We start from the raw sequence: 25,708 nt of genomic DNA, 5'->3' as shown, positions 1-25,708 counted from the left end.
TTTTCCGTTCTTCTTAACTTATCAAAAAAATAATAGTTAATGTAAATAAATTAATCTGACCTTGACATGATCTTGAGGGTCATTGTCAAAATCGTAGTCAAGGTCGTAGTTGAAGGTTAAATTTCAGCTCTTTCCAAATCCGTAATAAAAAATAGGGGTTACCAATGAAAAAACAACGTTAACCTTGGAATGACCTTGAAGGTCATTGTCAAAGTCATGGTCAAGACCTTCATTGAACATAAAATTTCCCGCTTTTTCCAAATCCGCAATAAAAAACAAGGGGTTCCCATTTATCTTAACTTGACCTTCGAATGACCTGGAAGGTCAAAGTCATGGTCAAATCCAAGGTTACCATCAGATAGCCAGGAAGAATTCCTTACACTTTTGTCTGAAACATTTTTTCCCAAAATGCTCTCTTCTTTTCATATTAATATTTCTCAATTCTGAATGCAAAGCAATTTCATTATTCATTATTTAAACTTCTCCTTTTTATTTATTACCTGTCAAACGTCACTATCATTGCAAGGCAACATTATTTTCAAAACAAAGATTTGAATTGGGTCTATTGCTTTCTCTGGTGCAAGTGAAGAAGAGTTAGTATCCAAAATGGTTAGTAGTACGCTCTGTAAGTGACTGTTATCCACAAGATGGCCTTAATAGAGCAAAATCTTTTCTTGTCATGTTTTTTTATACATATTTTTGTATTTGGACCTCTATACTGGGATTCGGAGATAAATTTATTTACACCCTGCATAAATATACACTGCAAAGTGAAGAAGCAGTTCTTCTTATTTTTTTAACGGAATAGGTTATTCAAATATTGCAAGCTAATTTCGAGATATACTGTGCAAAAGAACTTGTAAATTTATCATTAATGGAGATAAGTCTGCCCTTGTTCTCGGGCTAGCTCTGTGGCGGCGGATCCGCTATCAGAACCCTTAAACACGCCCTGATGTTCATTTCGTTTCTCGTTGGTTCTAAAGCCGCTAAGGACGGAACCGCTCTTCAAACAATGGTGGTCCTCTGAGAGGTCCCGTAGTAGTTTCTGTAACTCCACTACATTAGCAAGCATAGGATAGCGGCTTTAGAACCAACAAGAACCGAAACCAACATCAGGACGGATGGCGGATACACCGCGAGTCTAGCCCGAGAACGACAAGGGTAGGTCAAAGATTCCTGGCTAAGGCCAAGGAATTTTTTTGTATAATAGTACACACTATTGTTTAAGTTTCGCTGACTTATTTAAAATCAACTGTCAGTATTTAGCGAGCGATAAAATTGTAGTAATCGTGCGTTATTTTTATTAGTAATTAGTATTTTATTACAATGGCACATAATTACAGTAATTACGAATTGGTGGATATGCTAGTGATATACGGGGAATGTAGACACAATGAATGTGCGTTAATCTGCAATGCACCAAGTGCTATGATATCTGTTCAAAGCCAGTTGCAACTCTAAGTCGTATTTATTTAATATAACAAGATAGACCTAACCCTACAAAATGGTTTCCAAGCTTGTAATCACCCTGTACAATAATTACTGCAATATAGTCACAGAAGAAAATATCTACTTGGTAATTTTATTTGTTTGTGTGTTCTGTTTTATTATTCTAGTTCCATCCACATTTCTTCAATTTATTGTCTTACGTTTTATGCCATTAATATTATTATTTTAATTATGTAGTATAAAAGAAATCGCGGTAGGCAACGTTTACATAAAGAAAAGAAAGAAGAAAATTGTTTACAGAATCGCGAAAAGAAATTTTTCATCGTTAAACAAGTATACGCGCAAGCAATATTTCACAGAGGAGTCTCTGTTATTCAGTTGAGTTGGAAAGTACCTTTAATTCGGATTCAGAAATAGCCGGGCAAAAGTATTCGACTCGAATGCAGTATTTATCAAGAGTCCACCGTGTTTTCGTAGCAATCAGGATTAAAATTAAGCACCGTACTTACTGCCTCAGGTTAGTTAACTAATATGCTATATGTATACATATATATTCTTACCCGCAGGTGCTTCAATTTAGGTGAACGCGGCATCGTACTTGTGTCGTTCGTATGCTTTGGAAAACTAACCTATAAGGCTTCTCGTTACAACACACGAAATCTTTTAAAACACCTACCTACGTTTCGTTTATTTTGATATGTACCAGTGTTGTTAACTTGATAAATTTATTGTGCTGCGATTTCACGGTTACAGGAATATATCGCGCTTTATTTCTCTGTACTTTTTATTCGGAAATCGATAAAAATGTCTCGTGGGGGTCGTGTGCGTGTATCAATTAACCGCAGGTTTTAAATATACACTGGGAGTTTAGAAAGCTGCAAATACAGGGTGTTAGAAAAAATTATCAAAATCTCCAACTTGATGTACAAAAGTTTAATTAATTAAGGAATATTCACATAACTGCGTGTTTATCACTTTTTTAACTTCTTTGTGCTTAATTCTAAAAAATAATTTGCGTTGTAATAAATTTAAAATTCGATAAAATTCATATCGAGCAATGTGACAACGGCGCGGCGGATAACACGAGGCATTAAGCTGTCAAACAATACGCAATTCAGTTGGTATCTGGAATTGAATCGTGTCTGAGTGTATTTTGCGTACCACTATTTCCTTTCTTGAGGTGTTTTCAAGCGAGTGCGCGAAAATTGGACTCGAAAGTGTCGTGCGTGCATCGAAAATGGTGGTGGACATTTTGAGCTTATGTCGTAGTTTGTTTTGTACTTGTGCTTTTAAAAATTACTGAATTTTGCTTTTTGGTAAGTACCTATAATTATTTTTAATACGTATGATTATTTGGATGACGTGAATCTTTGGGTACTTACATACAGGGTAGCCAAATGAAAACGAAACAGAGCCATTTTCATGAACTGCGTCAAGATTGTAAAAAAACGCACAGACCCGTCGATTTTAGATTAAAGGGGGACATTCTTTGCTGGAATTTTTGTCTCCGCCACTTTCACCCCCAAGCAAGGGTAAGCATTTAAATGGCATTGGGGGTTGAGTAATATTTCTTTTGAAAGCTCTTACAATTCTCTTTACAACAATAACAACGTTCGCGTACATTCCGAAATATGTCCGGAGTGATTCGACGGCATTCGTCGACGATTCTTTGACGCAAATCCTCCAGCGACGCTGGCTGTGTTTTATAGACTTTACTTGTTAGGTATCCCCACAAAAAGAAATCAAGGGGTGATAAATCCGGTGATCGTGGAGGCCACTCAATGCTGCCTCTTGTCCCAATCTAATTCCGTAAAAAACGTTGGTCGAAATACTGACGGACAATTAACGCATAATGCGGAGGAGCACCGTCCTGTTGAAAATTCAAATGATCTTCATCATACTCTGGAACATTTTCAATAATATCAGTCAAGGCAGGGTCAATAGCGTCTTCCACTAATTGCAAATACATTTGGCCAGTCAAATTACTAGGTAGAAAAAAAGGACCCACCAGCCGGTCACCGAAAATTCCAGCCCATACATTTAATTTTTCCGCTTGCTGTGTATGCACCTCGTGAAAAACTCTTGCGTTTGAATCGGACCAATAGCGGCAATTGTGATTTACCGTCCCGTTCAAGAAAAAACTGCATTAATCAGAAAAACAGATGTTAAAAAGGAACTGTGGATCGTTCCCTGCTTGCTCACTCATTATTTCGCAAAATTGCAAACGGCGGTCGTAATCATCCTCATGAAGTTCCTGGACTAATTGTAAATGTATTTTGTATGGATGGAATTTATTCTTCTACAAAATGGTTTGTATGCTAGTTCGATTGATCCCAAACACAGATGCCAGCTGCCTCGTACTTAATGTAGGACCAAGATGAACTTGTCCCAAAACTGCAACTTCAATAGCTTCATTAACTATAGGTTTTTCAATTTCTCGTTTTTTGTTGGTTACGTTCCCTGCGGTTCCCTGTCTCTTTTTTTTTTACTAACTCTAGATCTCTAGAACATACTTCCTCCTGACATGTCGATCTTGATGTTGTTCATTAAATAGCTGAGCTGTTCTATTCGCACATTTATTGTTCATAAAGTAAAGCGAAATGATATCTACCCTTTCCGCAATGGAATAAACCATAGTGTTTAATTTTCAAAAACCACAATTAAATAAACTACCAACGCTTCCAAATAATACTAGAAAATAATTTGGAATCCACTAATTTTACGTTCGTTGTTGTGTATAGCATTCATTTCTGTTTTTTACAATTGTGTTTTTTTACGAAAGTGATAACAAATCGTCAGAAACCAATGTAACGCAAGAAATACTAAATTTATACCATTGGCGTACTTAACTCGAATGACTGACATTTTTATCGTTACTAATTGTTTGTACATAAGTTTCAACTTTAAAATCAAAATTCTTAATAAGTATTGGGCGGAATTATAAAATTTAAAGTCTATTGTAGAGAATTGTAAGAGCTTTCAAAAGAAATATTACTCAACCCCCAATGCCATTTAAATATTTTAGGGTGATGCTTATCCTAGCTTGGGGGTGAAAGTGGCGGAGTCAAAAATACCAGCAAAGGATGTCCCCCTTTAATCTAAAATCGACGGGTCTGGGCGTTTTTCTACAATCTTGACGCAGTTCCTGAAAATGGCTCTGTTTCGTTTTCATTTGGCCACCCTGTATTTTTCAAATTCTTCCTTTTTTAAGAGATACATAATTACTAAAATTCGAGCTAAAATTTAAGCACAACACTATCTTCGTACTACAAAATCGATACATGTTATTTTATTTATTTAAAAACTGGAAAACAATTGTCTTGAAATTTACTAAATGTTTCACAATAATAGTTGTTTAAATTTTTTCCGTAGGACAAGTCTGCCACGTGCACACGTGGTATGCACCAGCTGTGTAGCGTTAGGTTAAACGCTGTTGTCACGTTGTGATGAAACTCTCTAATATTAATACTCGCTGGATTTTGAAAACTGTTGATCTTACGCTTCTGTAATATACAACTTTTTTGTTCATTTATAATTACTCTATCTCGTGCTGAAGTAATGACAGTCAAACTTTTTAAAGCCCGTATATTGTTTTAAATCAAAGTTCTAAAATTCGCCACAAAATTTATAGAAAAATTTTATTTATTCAACAAATAAAGGAAGTTGATAATTTTGTTCGGAGAAAGGGCCCTTACACACGAGTTGTATATAATTTGTATGTTACTCCCCAAGTCTGCATCTCCTGTAATTTTAAAAATTAGATTAAGACTTTAGGAGAAGTATATGCAGCTATATTATATTTTTTAAGTATGTTTCCATTTAAAAAAATATTACTTTGATGTGTGTTGAAAACCTTCAGATATAAAAAAAAATAAGTACGCCACTGGGTGTCCAAAACATCTCTTATTACTTATGACAACCAATAAATCCGAATATTAAAAAAGTACAACATAAACTGGATCACAGTAAGTAAATTATTTGTTTCTCTTTTTCCTTGCATGCTTTTATATTAGATACATTATTTCATTGTAAAAACATGAAAATGAAAGAATAAATAAATTAATCACACAATGCTATATTATATATTGATCTAAATGGAAATGTAAAAACTATATTAATGTTGAAGTTAAAGTTTTAATGTCGAGTCAACGCAAATTATGTTCAGTGATGTTGACTATATATTATAATTTAGAAGCAAAAAAGTTTCACGGGTCAGGCATATTCAATTACAAGCAACTTACCGGGGCTTTTTAATGAATGTTTTTAACTTGTTTACGGTGGTTAATACCCTAGAGATTTTACTCATCTGTTTTATTTTTCTTGTGGAAATTTTGGAAGTAAAGTAAACATATTTTTTTTTCTGTTTATTCGTCCTGCTTATCATCAAAACACATTTCGGCATAATTTTACCTTCATATTTTATTTTTTGGAGTCTGGGGAAATGCAGATTTAGGTAACAATTTGAACACCACAGCGATATTTATTGATGTGATAAAATTCTAATGAAATTTACTTCGACATATACAATTTTACTAAAAATTTTACAGTGTAAAATTTTACAAAATGTAAAACTTCACAAACAAATTTTACGAAATGTAAAATTTTACAAAATGTAAGCTTTATAATATGTAAAATTTACAAAATGTAAAATTGTACCAATTGCAAAACTTTACAAAGTGTAAAATTTTACAGTTGCGTACCACTGCGATGTTTAGTGATATGATAAAATTGTAATGAAATATTTAGTTGTTACGGAAAAAGAATACCATGTAAAATACAGGTCCGTCTGATAAAAACCAACCTTTCTGAATCATATATTAATTTTACTCCGACAATCCAGTTTTATTTCAAATTTTACAGATTGTAAAATTTTACAAAGTGCAAAACTTTACAAGGTGTAAAATTTTACAAAACGTAAAATTTTAAGAATTATACCAATTTTAATTGCGAAACTCTTTCGAAGTGTAAAATTTTACAAAATGTAAAATTTATAATGTATAATTAAAATTACCTAAAGATGTTTCTGAATTACAAATGTCTACCAATTTCTTTTCGACGGTGTTTAAATGTTTTATTCTTGTATTTTCTTCGATTACATGTCAAGTGAGGCTATTTAGGCTGGCCAATATCGGCGGCTGACTTGACAGACATGGCAAATTCCTAATTCCGGTTTGATGGTGTAATAATTTTAGCTACCCTGTCGGATAGGAGTTACATTACAGCAAAATAACTTTTGCGGGACGACGAGGATAACATTATACAATACCGTGGGGCTACTGTTAGATAGTTGTTTTGTTTCAGGGCAACCTATGATACAAGTTGACCTAGTCCTAAAAGGCTAATTTTATGGTCGAAGTATTCCAACAGCTGTTCAACACTGTGGAGTTTCGATTCCTTAAACGAATTTATGGCTAAAATGGACTCTATAGTCGTTTAGGCCTGTGCTGGAATCACAATGGGAAAATATCCCTCGTAGGATATTATAGAATTCTTATCTCTTATTTAGGTAAAGCTCCGTTCTAAGCTTTAGCGGTGTTGGAACCGATGGATTTTTCAAATAAACGTAATTCATTGCAACTTATTGCATGTTTCGGTTTCAGAATATCTCAGAATTTAACTTTGTATGTATGCCTTATTTGGTTTATCGTATCTCTTTTAGTTTAAAAATTTATGTTTATTTTTTTATATAATTTTATATTAGCAGGCAAGCATGCATGAAGAAGAAAAGTACACAGCACAACAGCAAGACAAAGTCTCTAGAGCAAGACAAAGCGTAGAAAAACGTTTAAAAGAACTGGGACATATTGGGTACAAATATACAATATTAGGTGCAACATATGCGGCGCCCCCTAGGAGATATGATTCAAATACTGGCTATAACCTAACTTTACCTTACTTTTTCTGTCTTTCCTTGAAGAACGCTTTGAGAACATTTATTAGCGCCTCAAATGACGTCACAATGATCAAATGCGCCGAATCTGATTCTACCTGCGCACGAGCAGTGCGCCTGAGCTTTTTAAACCTGCAACCACGATCCATATTATTTCTAGTAGAGGTCTGTGGTTGCAGATGTCAAATATCTAATGAGAGTTATCTTAGCAGCTGTATTGCTGATAAAATGTCTTTCGTACCTGTAACTCGGTCTTTTTATTTGACAGGGGAGTAAGGGGGGCACCTAGTTGTTGCACTAATATCGTATTTTTGCAGCAGTACGGGGTTAACAAGAGATGCAGGGCAACTATCTTACCGGTGCGTTGAGACAGGGACAGGTGCAGTGATGAATGGACCTGATGCTCTCTCTCGACACTGAACGGACTATCTTCAGGGTGGACGCGGGTGTTTGAGAGGTGCGTCGCTCTAGGATGCCGCGCGTCGTGTAAGGCGCAAGCTGAAATGCATTCGATGAACTCCTGTTCCTCGTTGGAATATTTGATGAGAGGTTTTGCTTGCATCCTTTCACGTCTAGTCTGTAACAAAACAAGGGGTTGACAAATTGTGGCTTAGTTCCAAAAGCTGTCTGGTGTACACATGCGTTTTAATCTAGTGTATTGTCTCAATTCAACTTATTCTAGTTTCCTTTAAGAGTTGTGGAGACGTTGTGAAAATTGTTTATTTTCAATAAGAAACACGTGGTCTAAAGCGTCATGTGTCCCAGAAAATTAATCAAGAATTATTACGTGAAACTTCGGCCGACCCTGCATCACCACACTTATTCAACTGGTTACAATACTGTAACTAGATCAAGTTTTGGGTGATATTTTATACAGCGCAGGTGTCGATGTGGTTATGTTGAAAATTAAACATAAAAAGAACTGTAGTTAACAAAATTATTTCATTGATAATAAAATGAACTGAGGAAATACTTCCTTCTCGTATTTTGAATAAACCAAAATATTTTGCGAACTGTCAAAATGCCTCTGCTTTTCTTTGAAAATGAAAGAAAAAATCCTAAATCTAGATTTCTACACAGGATAATTCACAACTTATCAAAAAAAAAAAATTGGGAATAGATGCGTTAGGAAAAATGAAGTTAATATCGTAAAAAAATTTTTGTAAAATTCTTGTAGTTTCCGAGAAAAAAATTATTGAAGTTGCAGTATTTTGAACCTTTACATCGCTTGGCAATGCGCACTCTCTCAGTCAGGTTTTACAGTGGACCAGTTTCCAGTGCCGTGCAGAAGTGTATTTTTAAATTATTTTCGATTTTTTTTTACAAAATTGTATTTGTAAAAGTCCCCTGTATATTCAAATTTTTTTTTGGTAAGTTCTGAATCAACCTGTATATATAGAAACATAAAAAAGGTGAGATGGGATGAAACACTCCGTATAAGTACTTTAAGGTACACATTTTATTACTAAAACCGAATGAAAATATTCCAACATATTTTAAATATTTTTGTTACTGGTGCCTGTGGCACTTATCGAAAATTTGTCCTTTGTCCAAAACATTATATCAAAAGACAATTTATATGTAAACAAGGTTGCAGATAAATTTCGCTAATTAATGAACATCGGGCCTTTTTTTTTCGTTCTCATTAAAATTGCAGAGCGTTTTATCGATTGAAAAAATTATGTTCAACGAATACAAATAAGGAGGGATTTTTAATGATTGGGTTGTTCCGTTTACGTACCCCAAAAAATATATTAAATACGGTAAAAAAAATAAACCTGAGAATTATATCCCACATCAATGGCCTTTATTTGGCAACAAGGGAAATGCATATCATGCAGATATACCAGATGTTACATAAAAAGGGTCAATAAATAGTCTAATGTCATTGTTGCCTTTTATCTTTTATTGAAATTCCTCAAAATAATTTTAAATTGGGGAATATCAACGTCTCTATTGTTACATATTTTCCAACGCGCAAGCTCATAAATTACGTCATTCGGAGCGGTAAATTCAAATATTCGAATTCAAATATTCCGTAAATATTCCTTTAAGCAAAAACGGTCGGAAAAAGTTACACAATAGTTGCTAAATATTTTAAGCAAATCTTTTGTTAACAAAAAATAAATGAAATCAAACGGAAAACCGCCCTTTTGAGCGACACGGACTGTGTGAAAATAGCAGCTTGACATAAAACATCGTTCTGTCCATACTTCCGCTGTCCATCTAGGCTCTAATGCGGTCCATATGTTGCAACTTAAGGTGAATAATATTTCTGCAACCTCGTCACGTATGGCAACTCCAAAGTTGCACACATTTCGCAGACGTTCTCGGCTTTAAAATCTGACCCGTAATAGAGAGATGGATGAACGATTTCCTCCAGGCTTATTCTTAGAGTAGGTTTTCCACAATGTCGCCCATTTACTTAGGATCTGTCACTTGAATATCTGAGAAATCGTTTCACTTCTAATGGCAAACTAAGAGATTGCTGAGTGGTTAGTGTTGGATCTGACACAGCATTTATTTTACTTACCCAAACGTATCTCATAGAGACGTCCCGAGAAATCTAAATCTAATTGAGAGCGGTAACACTCAAACACATCTATAGAATTATACCCATATACCGCGGGGAAGTACAGGGGGTGTGTTAAATTGAAATTCAAAGTTGTCCTGTTATTATTTATACGGCGTATTAATGAACTTATGTCAAAAATTTAAAGGCGTGAAAAAGGAGCAAAAACTGAGTTAACTGATGTCACAAACTTGTATCGGAAGTTTAAGGTCCTGGAGAAAAAAACTAATTAAAAATTGGTTTAAAACTGTTTTGGAACTGCTGAAATACATGTATTTTATCGCGACGAGTACTTACAAAAAATTCTGTAACTCTTTTTACGTGTTTGTAGGTTTCTTATGAAGCTGGACTGTATTCGAAACTCAGTCATTGTTGTAGTGATTGCTGTGCTGTTTTTCGAGAGTAGATTTAATAGCCGTATTTCCAAGTTTTGACATAAGTTCATTAACACCACACCATTTTTTTACAAATAGTATCCTGAAGGGATCATTTTATAACAAAAGCCTGGCCTACTACGATTTTTTAAGGGTCGTTATTCCAGAAAGTGATATTAGGCATTTTTTTATCAAAAATATAATATTACCAGGCTATTCAACACCCATCAAAATACCCATATAGCAAATTTGAACAACAAATGTCTATTGAGTGTTTTTTTATGTGGTGCCAAACTTTGAAAAATCAGACAGCAAAAAATTATAATAAGCAGGTCAAAGATTGCCATGAAAGTGAAAACAAGTACCAATTGGACAAAGAAAAAATGCAGACACTATAAATTTAACAGTTTTAATTGCGGCTATAGTAAAAATAATAATAATAATTAACGTACAAAAAATGTAAATTAAGTTGTTAAACAAAAAATTGCAAAACAATCTAAATTAAATTTTAGATTTCTAAAACTACGGACTTTTACTTTTGGGGTTTTATAAAACAAAAAATTTATAAAAACAGACCAAGGAATTTGGATGACTTAATGAATTGCATAAGACAAGCTTGTGCAGAAATTACTCCACAAGAGCTATGTAAATTATTTTTAAATTTAAGAAGAGAATTGGAAAAATGTGTAAGTTTGGTAGAGAAAACTAAAACTTAATTTAGATTAACGTTTTACAATTTTTTTGTTTAGGAACTTAATATTTATAATTCATTACATTTTTTGTAAGTTATTATTTTTATAATTAATTAAAATAATTAAAAGTATTAACTTTATAGTGCCTGTATTCTTTCTTTGTCCGATTGGTATTTGTTTTCACTTTCATGGCAATCTTTGACCTACTTATTATAATCTTTAGTTGTCTGATTTTTCGAAGTTTGGCACCACATAAAAAAAACATTCAATAGACATTTGTCGTTCAAGTTTGGTATACTTGCGGAAAGTCCATAGCCTTCTCACATTTCCAGAGGTGTTAACCTAAAAAATGGGACACTGTATATTTATACAGGATGGTCCCGAGGTAATGGGCCAAAATTCATGGGTAGATTCCCAAAGCAAAAATATTGCGATTTAGCCGAACTTACCTTAGTCCAAAAGTTGATGGTTAAAGAGATACAGGGTGTTAAATGTAAAGTATTATTTTAGTTTAATTCCATTTATTTCTTAATAAATGCAAATATTAAACAAAATTTTGAGGTTTGGGGTTCTTCGAGTAGGGAAATTGAAATTTGTTCACATTTTGGTTATAACGAGCGTTCAAATAAAAACGTGGTCAAGTTGGTTCTGAAAATTTGGACGTAGGGCGTAGCGTAAAGCAAATGAACTTAAACGTCATCTGTCAAAGCGCTATATCGCCGCTATCAATTTGAATATTTTCATTTTAAAAAGCGTTTAAAATGGTGTTTTCTCAAGAACAAAAAGTGTTTATCATAGTCCTACTTTAGAAATGGACGCAAGATTGATGGAATATGGAAGTATTCTATTGAGGAATGTTTCATAGAATTTCAAAATCAATTTCCCGGCGTTGTTGAGTACAAAATTTTTCAAAGTGCAGTTCAGCGTTGTGTTAATGTTTTTCGTGAAACGGGCAGTGTAACAAGAAAAGAAGGAAGCGGCCGACCTAAAAAGCGGACTGAAGAATTAAAAGAAAATGTCCAACAAATAATGGAAAATGCGCCAAGAACTTCTGTACGTGTTTTATCACAAATGGTGGGAGTATCAGTCGGTACCTGCCACACAGTGTTAAAAAAAGATTTGCGTTTGTTCTCCTATCGTTTAACTTGTCAGCAAGAACTTCATGAAGTTGATTTTCCGCGACGGGCTGTATTTTGTGAATGGTTTTTAAACAACTACGGTGAACTTCATAATATCACCTTTTTTTCTGATGAAGCCTGGTTTCATTTAAGTGGTTACGTAAACTCACAGAATATGAGAATGTGGTCTTCTGAAAAACCAGATAACTTTTTTGTCGAGGGCCCTCTACACGCTCAAAAAATTGGAGTTTGGTGTGCTCTCAATCGAAGGAGGATTTATGGACCTATTTTTTTTAATGGTACTCTTACTGCGCAAAGGTATAGAGAAGAAATTATCGCTCCTTTTGTTAACCAGCTGGAAGAAAACGAAATTACAAACTTTTACTTTCAACAAGATGGCGCAAGGGCACATACGGCAGGCGAGACGATGAATATGTTGAGGGAAGTTTTCCAAAATCGACTAATAAGTCTCAATGCTGAACATGAATTTCCACCGAGGTCATGTGATATTACGCCGTGTGATTTCTTTTTGTGGCCTTACCTTAAAAACACTATTTTTGAACTGCCTATTCCTGATTTAAACCATCTGCAGGCTCGACTTATAGACAAGATTCGTGAAATTAACAATACCCCGAGCATCTTAGAAAATGTCTTTAATTCTTTGAGGAACAGGTGTGAAAAGTGCTTGGAACAAGGAGGGGGACACTTTCAGCAGCTGCTTTAATTTATTGTTATAACAAGGAGGGGGACACTTTCCGCAGCTCCTTTAATTGTTTGTTATTGTTATCACGATTATTCTTTAAAATAAAGTTATATAGTCATTAACGTTATTGAAACTGACAGCTGCTATACAGCTCGTTGAGAAATGAGGTTAAGCTGGTCGCTATAAGCTACTCCCTACGTCCAATGTGTCAGAGCCAACTTCGACCACGTTTTTATTTGAACGCTCGTTAGTTCATTGAGGGCGCCAACTGTCGTAGATTGAATGTGTTGAAAACGACAGGTACTCATTTTTGGTATCAAATTCTTCTTTTTCATTTTTTTTTTTACACAAAAAGGTAGACTTTATGAAAGTAGATGTCTCGCACTGTTTCCAAGATATTTGGGTTTGAAACTTCCAATGCTAATAGAAATAATTAAAATAATTTAGAAATGTCAAAAACAAGGGTTTATTTAAAAATTTTAGTGAATAGTAAAATAGTAAACATTAGTAGAAAATATGCCATTTTGACAATAATTGCTCAAAATGTCCACCTCTAACTTCAATACATTTATCAACGCGTTTATTAAATACCTTTCTTGTGTAAAAAAAGTTGGAAAATAAGAATTTTATCGATCAAACATGAGATACCTAAAGTACAGAAAGTTATGTCGTTTTTAACACATCCAATATACTGCAGCTAGCGCCCTCTATGAACTTTAACCAAAATGTGAATAGATTTCAATTCCTCTACCCAAAGAACTCCAAACCCCAAAATTTTGTGAGGATATTTGCATTTGTTAAGGAATAAATGAAAATAAAACTGAAATAATATTTTACATTTAACACCCTGTATCTCTTTAACTATCAACTTTTGTGCTAAGGTAAGTTCAGCCAAATCGCAATATTTTTGCTACCCATGAATTTTGGCCCATTACTTCGGGACCACTCTTTATATACACCGAAAAAAATCCTGTGTTTTAAATTTACTTTTCATTTTATATTAAAATCGTGGAGTTTATATTTTCCCAATACAGCGCCGACATTTTTGTGTGTTATTTTATTACGCTGTCTCCGAATTGTTGACAGTAAAAGTTTTCAAATAAAATAAAGCCTAAACAAAGGGCAACCCCAGGAGTCTGTCACGTAAACTGCTGAATTATGAAAATTATGAAAATACATAAAACCGAACGAAAAAAAAAACCGGCAAAGGGCAGAGGGAGAGTATCTCAACGAGACCAATCCTTCTGTTCAGTCATGACTGAGGTTTATTTTCGTGTATCAGATTATATGCTCTTTTGTTCTTCACGGGGTTTACGGTAAATGTTATCGAACAAGTTTTATTGTTCTCGCGCGAGATTATGGGGAATATATATGAGATTACGGGGCGCTCTTTGAATTTCTAGCTAAATGACGGGATTCATTGAGCAATAAAATAGTTTATGCCATGAATAAATCCATGTTATGTTTCGTAAAGCGTCAAACTATACAGGGTGTAAGAAAAAAATGCATAGCATAATTCCATTCGCGCAAATTAACCTTTCCGAGGTATTTGAGATTTGAGTTTTTTCCTAAATAAATTTTCGAATAACATCTATAATAATCTTTCTCCATCTTACGCCTACTTTGAGTAAACTAAGCAGATTTCCTAGAAGCGGTGAATTATTTTATTTATTTTTATGTGATTTTTGTTTGAAAATGTTTATAAAATGGAAATTAGATAACGTTTTTCCAGGGACCCGATTCTTTATGTAAATCAGTGTGCCTAAATGAGTTCTACCTTTAGAACCTTTATGGCGCCCACTACAAATTGTTTCTGGTAGTTTAATTACCAAGAATTCTTAATTACAGTTTTTGTCTGGCTTTAGACATGAATACTTTCATTATGGAGTTACATCATTATGGAGCAGTGATGAATGTTTTATTTCGTAATTATTTTTTGCACAAAAAGGGCTTACAATACTTTAGGGAACAAAAGGGTGGGGTTAATGTACTCCTGTGCTTTCTAACCTAGAAACTTTAGTTACGATGTTAACGTTGTACAATTTTAGTACTAATTTCGTATCATTTTTTGTTTCTAGACCCATAAAAAAAACAGGTAAGCTGCCAAATGCTTCCTTCATTTTGACTTAATGTCAGTTAATCCAAATTGTTCCATTTTGTTGGAATAATCGATAATCTTTTTTGTATTTCTCGCTATACTTGACGAACAAAATAAAATATGAATTTCAAACCGGGCTCTCGGTTTACTCCATGTGAGTTACTGACCTGCAGTGTAGTTCTATATCCGGCACCGACCTCGTGCTGTTCTCTTCGAGACACAGGGAACCATCCTCTTCGCTGTCGGAGAATACTGACAGCTGCGGATGATGCGACGACACCAAGAATGTGGTGCATTCTTGACGCATCAGCACCGGTTTGGAGCAGTTGGCTGGTGAGGTGGCACTTGTCAAGGAGGGCTGGCCTACCAGTAGGCTTGCAGTCTCATCCTGACTACTCATCCTGAGCCCCTAGGCCTATCGGGTTTTTAATCCTGAAACAAATTGATACATCAAATAATGAAAATATACACTGTGTATACAGAACGTCAATAATATAACCTTATTCTTCGGGCGTCAACTTAAAAAAAATGTCATTACCGAAAAAAGGTATACACAAGTGCATAAGTACTTCATTTTGCGTTCTACGTGAAATGCCTGTAATTTGTCGTTCGGTAATAATTGAAGTGTTAAATTGTTGTGATTGAGGTGTTAAATTGTTGTCATTTTGAGGTGTTGAATTGTTGTCATAGTTTGTAAATTGTTGTCATTGAGGTGTTTTAAATTGCTGTCATTTTGGAGGTGTTAAATTGTTATCACTGAGGTGTTAAATTGCTGTCATTGAGGTGTTAAATTGTTGTCATTTTGAGGTGTTAAATTGTTGTCATTGTTTTTAAGTTGTTGTTATTGAGGTGTTAAATTGTTGCCATTGAGGTGTTAAAATGCTGTTATTTTTGAGGTGTTAAATTGTTGTGATTGAGGTGTTAAATTGTTGTCATTTTGAGGTATTGTATAGGCGTTGCCATTTTGTAAATTGTTGCATTGAGGTGTTAAATTGTTGTCATTGAGGTGTTAAATTGCTGTCATTGAGGTGTTAAATTGTTGTCATTTTGAGGTGTGAAATTGTTGTCATTGAGGTGTTAAATTGCTGTCATTTTTAAGGTATTAAATTGTTATCATTGAGGTGTTAAATTGCTGTCATTGAGGTGTTAAATTGTTGTCATTTTGAGGTGTTAAATTGTTGTCATAGTTTTTAATTTGTTGTCATTGAGGTGTTAAATTTCTGTTATTTTTGAGGTGTTAAATTATTGTCATTGAAGTGCTAAATTTTTGTCATTTTGAGGTGTCAAATTGTTGTCTTTGTTTTTAAGCTGTTGTCATTGAGGTGTTAAATTGTTGCCATTTTGTTAAATTGTTGTCATTTTGTTAAATTGTTGCCATGTTAGTGAAATTGACAACATCTGTTGTTAATTATTGTGTCGTTGTGTTAAATTGTTGTAAGCGAATGTCGATTGTTTTTTCAAACAGAACGATATATGTTTTTGTATTTATTCCGATGAATTCAAGTTGTTATATATCGTTGAATTTAGAGAAATAACAAAATACAGGGTGTTTCTTAATAACGTGTAAATAATTTAAGGAGGTTATTCTTGGGTCCATTCAAAGTCTTAACTTTTGAACTACAGGGCGCTAAAGTTTTATGAAAAAACATTTTTTTATGATAACTTTGGTATTACCCTAGATATTTTTTCAAATTTGGTACACGCCTTGTATTCATCGAGATACATTTTCTGATGTACAAACAATTTTATTATTTTTGCCAGTGGCGTATCTACAGGTTTTGTATTGAATATATTTGAAGAAAAATATGTTACGCCAATGCTTTTTCTTAAAGCAAAAATCATTTTTGAAATCCACATATTCCAACTCACACGTTAACGGAAAACTGCTCCTGGTGACGGGAATCCAAGATTGCATGTGGGTTTTCTTCAACCCAAATGTGATTGTTGTGGAAGTTTTTCTGGAAAAGTTGGCTTCATCGGTGAATAAAATTTCAGTGTCAAATAATGGATTTTCATTCACTTTTTGGCAAAAGTTTATCCGTAATGGAAAGTTGCGAGGTAGTAGAGCTTGAACCCGTTGGATATGGTAGGGATATAATAAAAAGTCATGGAGAATTTTCCAAATAAGAATATGTGAGATATTCAAATTTTTCCCAATTTTTCTTGTACTTAATGCTGGATCTTCCTCAGTCGAATTCAAAACCGCTATCTCAATTTCTGGAGTTCTTACAGTACGGTGTACTCCTTTTAGATGATTGTCTGATTTAAAACTTCCCTTTTCGCACAATCTTCTATAAATGTTTGAAAATGTTCGCGCCTCCGGAATATTTCTATTTGGACGTACCAAATTTGAAAAAATATCTAACGTAATACCAGTTATAATAAAAAAATGTTTTTTTTTTTATAAAACTTTAGCATCCTGTAGTTCAAAAGTTAAGACATTTAGGACATATGTTCATATGAAGCTTTTTTTTTAAATGGACCCAATAATAACCTGCTTAAATATTAGCACGTTGTTAAGAAACACCCTGTATATCGTTCCATTAAAAAAATTGACTATCGGTTGTCTTTAAGGTAGAATTTTGTGACGTTTACCACATGCTGGGTCATTTCGTGGTTAGATACTGGTAGTGTTATTTCTCGCCCTGAAGGAGAACAACAATAAGCTGAACCTTCGTTAAAAGAATCGCCTTTCGTGTACAGGATGTTTCGAAGGTGGTATTACATTTTGCATTGGAATGAAACAAAAATAAAAAATTATCAGTCACTGAACAATTATAGGCCCTTTCTATGGAACAATGAAACGACAATTTTAATCGGAATTGTGTCTCAAATTAGTTCCATCACCCCATTTAGCGGAAGAAAACCTACCAATACCCTGAAAAGTGCACGAAACTGTCACTCGAACGTCTCCGGGGAGTATACACAACTGAGAGCAAAGTCTGGACCGTACCTACTTATATAACCAAGACACATTCGCGCTTGTATCATTTCTATTATTGCGAATACTTATATTTTATATGTTAAATGTCCTTTGAAGCGTGGAACAGATATGAAATGTTCCTTCAACTTTACTGGTTAGATAAGTACTGATAAATTCGTTTTGTAGTAGAGCTTAGAGCAAGCTCCCTACGCTGAACGAACTGTGACACAATAAATAGAAAAAGGTTTTAACAAACATGAATTTCTGTCAGTTTTGCATAACTAATCGTGCTTTTGTGCGAGTCGTCACCTGTTCGTATTGAATGCTTGTCTTATTTTGTCACGTGGAACAGTTTTCCTGCGCTAAACTTGAGCGGAGCCTGCTCCACATAGGGATATTTTTATGAAACTATTCACCAGACTGGTTCCAAAGCTTACTTCGCAAAGGATTCAGGAAAGTTTCGTAATTAGGAAGGCATAATAGTCACCTGTAATAGTTCAGCGACGCTCCAACAAACACGTTGACAACATTCCAGGCTTATCCAACCTTCCCTGGCAGGAAAATTTGCGGAGGAAATACTTATCACACTACATATTAATTTTGAAAGAAATTATTGCCGGGGACTAAAGTGTGTGGTTTACTCACGAGGGACCAAAAAACACTTTAGTCCCCCAAAACTAGAAGTATCTGGATTCAAGGATATACTTTATTATACGAAAATAAAGGCTGTTATTGCATTTTTAATCCATTCTGAATAGTGTTATAGGACTAAACTGCATACTATAATATCGGAAGAATTAGAAAACACTTTAGTTTTACGGTGCATATTTCAGAACTAAAATTGGAAATATGTTATACTTTGATTTGTTAAAAATGTAAAATAAGGATATGGATTGATAGAGATTAAAAAAGCCTACAACATAACAGAGGACTAAAGTGTTATATACTGGGGAACTAAAATACACTTTAGTCCTCTGGCACAGGTTTTAATTAAAACTATAGACAAGGGCGGATCTATCAAAATATCCCACTTCTTGGACGTAAGAGGGGACAAGCTAATTTTTGCTGAAACACCTTCAGTACAACTCACATAATAAAAGTGTAGATCTGGGCGAGGTCCGGAACATTTTCAAAATTGCAAAAATGTCAAAAAATTTTAAAATATACCTATTTTTATCTGAGTTTTTTACTTATATCTAGGAACCTATGCATTTTGGAAGAATATTGAAGAGGGAAAACAGTTTTAGAATTGAATTTTGCACAATATTCTGAAAGTTATAAATGTTTAAATTTATTACCGACGTTGCAAAATAGCAATAATTGATGAAAAAAAAGGCAAAAAAATCAAGTTTTTTTTTGATATTTTTTAAAATGTTTTAATTGCTCCGAGGGCATTCTAATTTTGGTAAAAAATTTTATAGTATAATAAAGCAACACGCCAAATTTCATTAAAATCGGTTCGATAGTTTTGCAAAATAATTTTTTGAAAAAAATTTTCGAATTTTTAAAACGTTGCACAGCCTCAAATAAAGCATCTAGATACTTGAAAATTTTCTCACATAAAAAAGACCGCTGAACCTTTCAAATGGTTTTTGAAAAATTGAAATCGGTTGATTAGGACGGCCACAATAAAAAGATTAATAAAGAGTAGGTACGTTTTTTAAGTACAGAAGAGACTAATAATTGTTTGAAATAGTCGTCAGTACGACATAAAAGACCAACTATAGGTCTGTTCCAACAAGAGTCAAGGATTGGTTCCAAACCGTCAGAAATGTGCATCCAACTAATTCTTGCGATATATTCACTGAAGACACATTTAGAATTTAGCTGGCCAAACATTTCGAACGGTTGGGAACCAATCCCTGGCTCTTGTTGGAACAGACCTTATGACAAAAAAAAGTAGGTATAACCTTATATCGCTGAATTCATTTTTAGAAGGGCTATCTATTTATACTATAAAATATGGAGGGTCCTATTAAAAAAATATGTCGGCAATGCTACAGCTGTCAAAAATGGCTCAAAAAATAGAAAATATTGCAGAAAAATAACAATTTCTATTTTTAGGAGAACGGTTCACCCCTAAAAAAAAGGCATGAACCGACTAAATTTTTAAAACAAAAACCTACAGCATGAAACTTTTTTTATTTTATAAAGTGTATTTTTCTGATAATTTACATATTTTTTTTATATTTTTCGGCGTGGTCAGTCAATTGTTATAATCGCCACATCGGTCGATAGCCGCACGGTTTAAGGCGTCAGAATCGATGTGTGCTATCTGCCCGGGTTTCGAATCCCGCGGCCGGTAGACCGTAAATTAGCTATGCTTGTACGGAGGATTGGCACCCTCTGTGCAGGTATGGTAGGGTGGAAGAATATTGGCTTGGGTCAATGTGAGAGATTGACACCGGTTGGCATTTGACCACCTCCCTAATTAATGAGGTTTTCCAGGTTTCCCTCATTCCTGCACTGAATGGTGGTTAGGGCCTACCAACATAAGTCGTTCCTGGGCGCAAATGCGGCCTGNGGGTGGAAAAGATTCAGTATTGCTAGCAGGTACTAAAAAAAAAAAATTCAGATTTTTTCAGCCAAAAATAAATTAGGCCAAAAACCGGCCTTAGGGGCCCTCCTCCTTTAGGTAGCTTTCTGTGCCTATGTCCATATAGGCGAGCGGTTCACCCCTTTAAAAAGGCATGAACCAACTAATTTTTTAAAACAAAAACCTGCAGCATGAAACTTTTTTATTTTATAGTGTATTTTTCTGATAATTTACATATATTTTTTTATATTTTTCGGCGTGGTCAGTCAATTGTTATAAACAAAAAAGTTTTAAAAAAATTACTCGCCAAAATAAACAGTTTTTGTTCTTTAACAAAAATTCTAAAAATGCTTCGTTTCCGAGATATGTATTTACAATTCAATGTGAAAAAAGTGAAGAAATCGACATACTTTCAGAATTTTTTTCTCAAAAACTACTGAACAGATTTTAATTCTAAAGAAAGCATAATAATCGGCAGATTTTCTACTTTAAGACATATTTTTTTGGTATGGGTCAATCATTTTATTGAAGGTCTAAAGCGAGTATAATAAAGTCTTTTAAAGAAAATTAACACTAATAACAATAACACTTCAAATTTAAATTATCTCTTTACAATATCTTGGATTAGATTATATTTACAATAAACATGCTAAAAAAGGAATAGAAGGTTTGACGCGAAGATTCGAGACTTGATGAAATTCATTTAATTTACGATATATATGATAATACATCGATTAATCCTAAGGAGTTAGAGCGAGTTCGTAGGTATGGAAATAACAGGAAAAAAGAGTTTATAATTACAGGTGGTCAATCTACACAAAATTTTAAAAAGGTTCTTGGTAAAACTCTTGGTAAAGTAAAACTAATTTATTGGAATTTCGCGGACGTTATATTGTGAAAAAACACTAAAAAGCCATTCGACGACTAATTTTTTTTTACAACTTTTTTGTTTATAACAGTTGACTGACCACGCCGTAAAATAAAAAAAAATATGTAAATTATCAAAAAAATACACTTTATAAAATAAAAAAGTTTCATGCTGTAGGTTTTTGTTTTAAAAATTTAGTCGGTTACCTTCATATAGAAGCATCTTTTTAGGGGTGAACCGCTCGCCTATTACTAATTGACCTGTTCCAGCGATATTTTTAAATCTGAACTGGAAAAAAATATGAATTTTGTTCCATCATTTTGGGTAGCAGTGTATACCAACCGACTAAAGTGCATTGCATCTCACGATAGTGAAACCTGAACAATATCCCAATGAATTAAATGAGACTTTATCCATAAGGCATATTCGTTCCGTTTTAATTTCTAATTAATTGGCTAAAATTTTGTCAAAATCGTCACCACGGTTATTTTACAGGGACTTAATAGCGAATTAAAATACATTTTAACTATTATTCTGGCACTGTTGTTGAATTGTGACGGAAATTATTCAGCTAAGAATTGTGTTGCAGACAATTTCCTGCCATTACACCCCATTACCGGACTTGAAATATAAAGCTTTACATCGGGCGTAATAAAATTATTATGGTCCGTATAAACTGGTAGGTACATGTCGTAACAGACGTCATTAGTAGTAGTATTTTTATTATTGTCCACAATTGTACCAAGTAATAGGATTCCATTATGTACCTACAAGTTTTACAACTCGCCATAAGCTAACTTTATTATTGTGAAATCGATATACATGTTCTAACTTGATTACTAACCCCCAAGGTTCCGCTTTGTGAAAATGCTAAGTGAATACACCGATGAGTTGTTCTGCATTCAGTTGAATTTCATTTCGTATTCACCCTTTATCCCGTTGTCAATCACTCCGCAATTGTCCAATAACAATCAGTTGTACAAATCCCCAAGGGGCTGTTTCCCTTTAATTAAAATAGCTTTTCCATGCCTGACGGATCTTAGATTATTTCGATGAAAAAACTGAGTTTTCTTACGACATAAATGGATTGTTAGTAAACTACCAATATACAGGGCATTTACACAAGTAAGACTGACGTAAAAAATAAATCACAGTAAAAAGAGCACTATTAATTTTGTTTGGAACAGTAACATTAAAAATAGAATAAGATCAAGATCACGTTTAAACATAACATTCTGTTTCACCAGCTGGTGATTAGTGTAATTTTTAAGCATAGACGCAATTGTCGCTGTTCATTGTAAACGAATCATTACGACTGATGTTGTGAATCACAATCACCCTTTACAAAGGTGATAACCGGTAATTTATATAAATGAGTCTAAGTTGGCAGAACGTTTTTCGTGAAATGTAAAAGTTCGTAGAAGTAAAAACATGGCCTGATGTCAGTGATAAATTGATTGTATTGTACGTATAAACTTTGAAGGACGACTAAGGCAACAACATTTACGAGTTTTTCAACGAGTTACAATATTCATTAATGATTTCCAAGACTTGAACTATTAAGATTATCATTTTTTTGTTGTCTGTAACAGATATTCGCAGGTACGCCACTGGAATCACCCTAAACGGTACAGCTTTACTAACGAGCAAAGCTTTTTGTCGTTACTTTTACGAGTTGGAAATTTAAACCCATATTCTTGCAACAATTTCGGTGGTTTCAACAGCTCCAAACGTTAATATTTCTTCGTATGTGGTAAAAATTAGCGTCAGTTTCGCTTAGCGGATGTGCCAGTTAAATTCCAAGCGAGGCGTAATTAAATAAAGGCCTGTCCGATGGAGTATTTTTCCTTTTTTTTTAAAAGATAAATACGTTACACGGACTGTACTTCAGTATATAAATTTCACCATGCCTCTAATGAAATTATAGGAATAGAGGTGGTCAGCTTCAGCTCCATTGTCTCCGGTAAAATGGAGGATGTAAGTGTAATCTTGGCGGCGGGTTACTGGAGAAGTTCGATAAACAATTAGACTAATTTTCACCATCCCACTGCGTTACTGGTAATTAGAGGCTGGACTGGCTTCGAGAATAAGTGTCAATTTGTGGTAGAATGTGATGTAATTACGCTTTCAACCGTAATTGTACACTGAAATGCCCTGACTGAATTTTTAGAAATAGAAAGAATAAAAAGAAATACTCTTTTCAGTGTTTGTGAACCAAAAGTGTGAAGGATTTTATTTCAATACTTCAAAAATTCAGTAGTGTATACATCTTATACACTAGTATTAAAAATATTGTCGCATTTCTAGTTGCGGTTCAAATTTTCGCTCAACTTTCCAATCAGAATCACTCTACGCAGGGCCAATTCCGACCAAAGGGACCCATATCCGCGGAAAATAACATTCTGGACTATGGAATCACAATTTCGAAAAAAAAAACTCCGAAAAAAGCGAATTTTGAATACAAAATAATAGTACCAGGCGACTATAATCCGCAGATAAGTAAAATCTAGAGAGGCCAATTGTCTAAATTAAAACGGACTTCCCTACAAAATTTCTAGGGACTCATCAAGGAACGTGATTGGACGTCGACCCTGACGCGTCTGCATGTCGAATACCATCTATTTACTGTCAAATTGGAAATTGTTCAATAAAATTTGATAAAACTAAACTATTATAGAACCTGTACGTCACTTTAATGTAGACGATTTGCATAGATTGATCGGGTTTAAAATTTCTCGACCATTGGGTGCCCACACAAGCGAGAAAACAATAATGAGGCGCATGTAATGAAGTGCATTACGTACTAGCGCACAAAATGCAACCCTTCTCGCACTAGTGCATTAATATACAAAATATATTGTAATTTAATTTATGACATATTACAGGGTGTGTTTAAATGAAGGTGCTACTAATAGGACCAAATATATCTTAGTCCAATATTGCTTCATTTGCAAGTTCATTTCTTTTAAAGATGCCCTATATTTTATTCTAGTACAAAAACTTTACTTTACACGCTTGTTGCTTGAATACGTTTTTTATTTTATTCTAAATATGAATAAATTGTCTAGTGCCATTGGTTTGTACACGCAATTTTTAATTACCTTAATGATAATGATGTATTCTTTTGGGATCATCAGCACAGGATTGGACAATGCCTGGATAGTTAAGACTCTAGAACTGAGGTTTAGACCGGGAGCAATGTGCTCGCAAAGAGTTTTGAAACTTTTGATAATGTTTATTGGAAGATATTTATTTCAATTCGATTAGAAATTTTGAGTCGCACTGACCAGATATCCGTTCCTGGTTATTGAACTGCAAGGCACCAGGGTCGACGTTCAATCACCTTCCTTGAAGGGTCCACAAAGGTCCTTTAGTTAATTGTAGTCGACTGGAATGGGTGATTACTTGTAGTCTGACGTGGTAGCGTGGTTTTGTATTGCGTTTCCCCAGTTTGAAATACGCAGTTTTTATTTTCCGAAATCAAAACTGGGGTGATTTTTTCAGCTTTACAACGTTCTGCCAATAGTATCGCTCTCCGGTGGTATCACCGCTCTGGCGCCTGTTTGGGGCGGCTGAGAGCCTTTCAAAACATAGGCGAAAATTTGTTATTTTCGGTCCCCAGCCACATGGGTGCCGTTTTGTTTTAAAATTACCGATTACACATTTTAAAGGGTCGAAAGTTCTAGATACATATGCACGTTATCGATGTTTAACCACCCGACTGTAATAAAAATAAAATATTTAATGACCGACGATTTTAATCAAGCTTTTGAGCTACAACAAAAATAGAACGGCAGCTAGATAAGCACACAAAGTAGCATGTGGCATCAATATGTAAATACGGTTTGTCCGACATGTAAATTATAAAATAACTCATCCAGAGTGGCTGAGTTTCTTGTCATAAGTGGACATAAAACGATGAAATATAATAGCGCTCCCACATGCTTCATGATTAAAACACTTTCCAAGCGGACTGTTGTGTTTGTTGTGTGTTTTAAATTAACAAATGTGATGTAGTAGATCAAAATTTTGCATAGTTGGTCATGCAATATTCATACTTTAGCGGTGTGTATGTTTATAGTATTGCATTTCTACAAAGATAAAGACTGCTTAACGAAATATCACAGAGGTTTCACTTTGGACAAATAGGTACATGTTGATGAATCGTAAACTTGAATTGTTTGTGCAATGTCGGAGACGTATAATCAATTATGGATTAGGATTTACAGTTGCTAGAAATGTAGTTCTAATAGTCCAGGCTGTATCGTCGCTCCCACTAGGAACATTATCCTCATTCGATTTTTTTTCATAATCTTACTAAAAAAATGACCCTTAGACGTTACTAATGGTCAAAAATTGTTTAAACAATTTTTTTAACAAATTTGTAATTTTCGATTTTTTTCTATCGAAATAATTTTTTTTTAGGCTTTTTGTGGGTTCCTGAACAAATAAGTTCCTATGCAAATTTTCTCTAAAATCTACCGT

At 34.1% G+C, this 25,708-nt stretch overlaps 1 protein-coding gene across 1 annotated transcript in view; it reads right to left on the bottom strand.

Annotated features, from left to right (window-relative positions):
- Positions 1-25,708, bottom strand: part of LOC108908861 (small conductance calcium-activated potassium channel protein) — a 221,527-nt gene that overhangs the window by 121,061 nt on the left and 74,758 nt on the right. Inside the window, exons 2-3 of the mRNA XM_018713016.1 lie at positions 15,064-15,328; positions 7,697-7,916 (exon numbers count right to left, since the gene is read on the bottom strand). Coding sequence (XP_018568532.1) covers positions 7,697-7,916; positions 15,064-15,296 — 453 coding nt within the window. The 5' untranslated portion in view covers positions 15,297-15,328. The remainder of the gene's footprint in view (positions 1-7,696; positions 7,917-15,063; positions 15,329-25,708) is intronic.

This window comes from Anoplophora glabripennis, unplaced genomic scaffold (genome assembly GCF_000390285.2).
Source record: "Anoplophora glabripennis isolate ALB-LARVAE unplaced genomic scaffold, Agla_2.0 scaffold9, whole genome shotgun sequence".
Classification (NCBI taxonomy): domain Eukaryota; kingdom Metazoa; phylum Arthropoda; class Insecta; order Coleoptera; family Cerambycidae; genus Anoplophora; species Anoplophora glabripennis.
The sequence above is the reverse complement of the archived record's forward strand: the minus strand, read 5'-3'. Positions and strand labels throughout refer to the sequence as shown.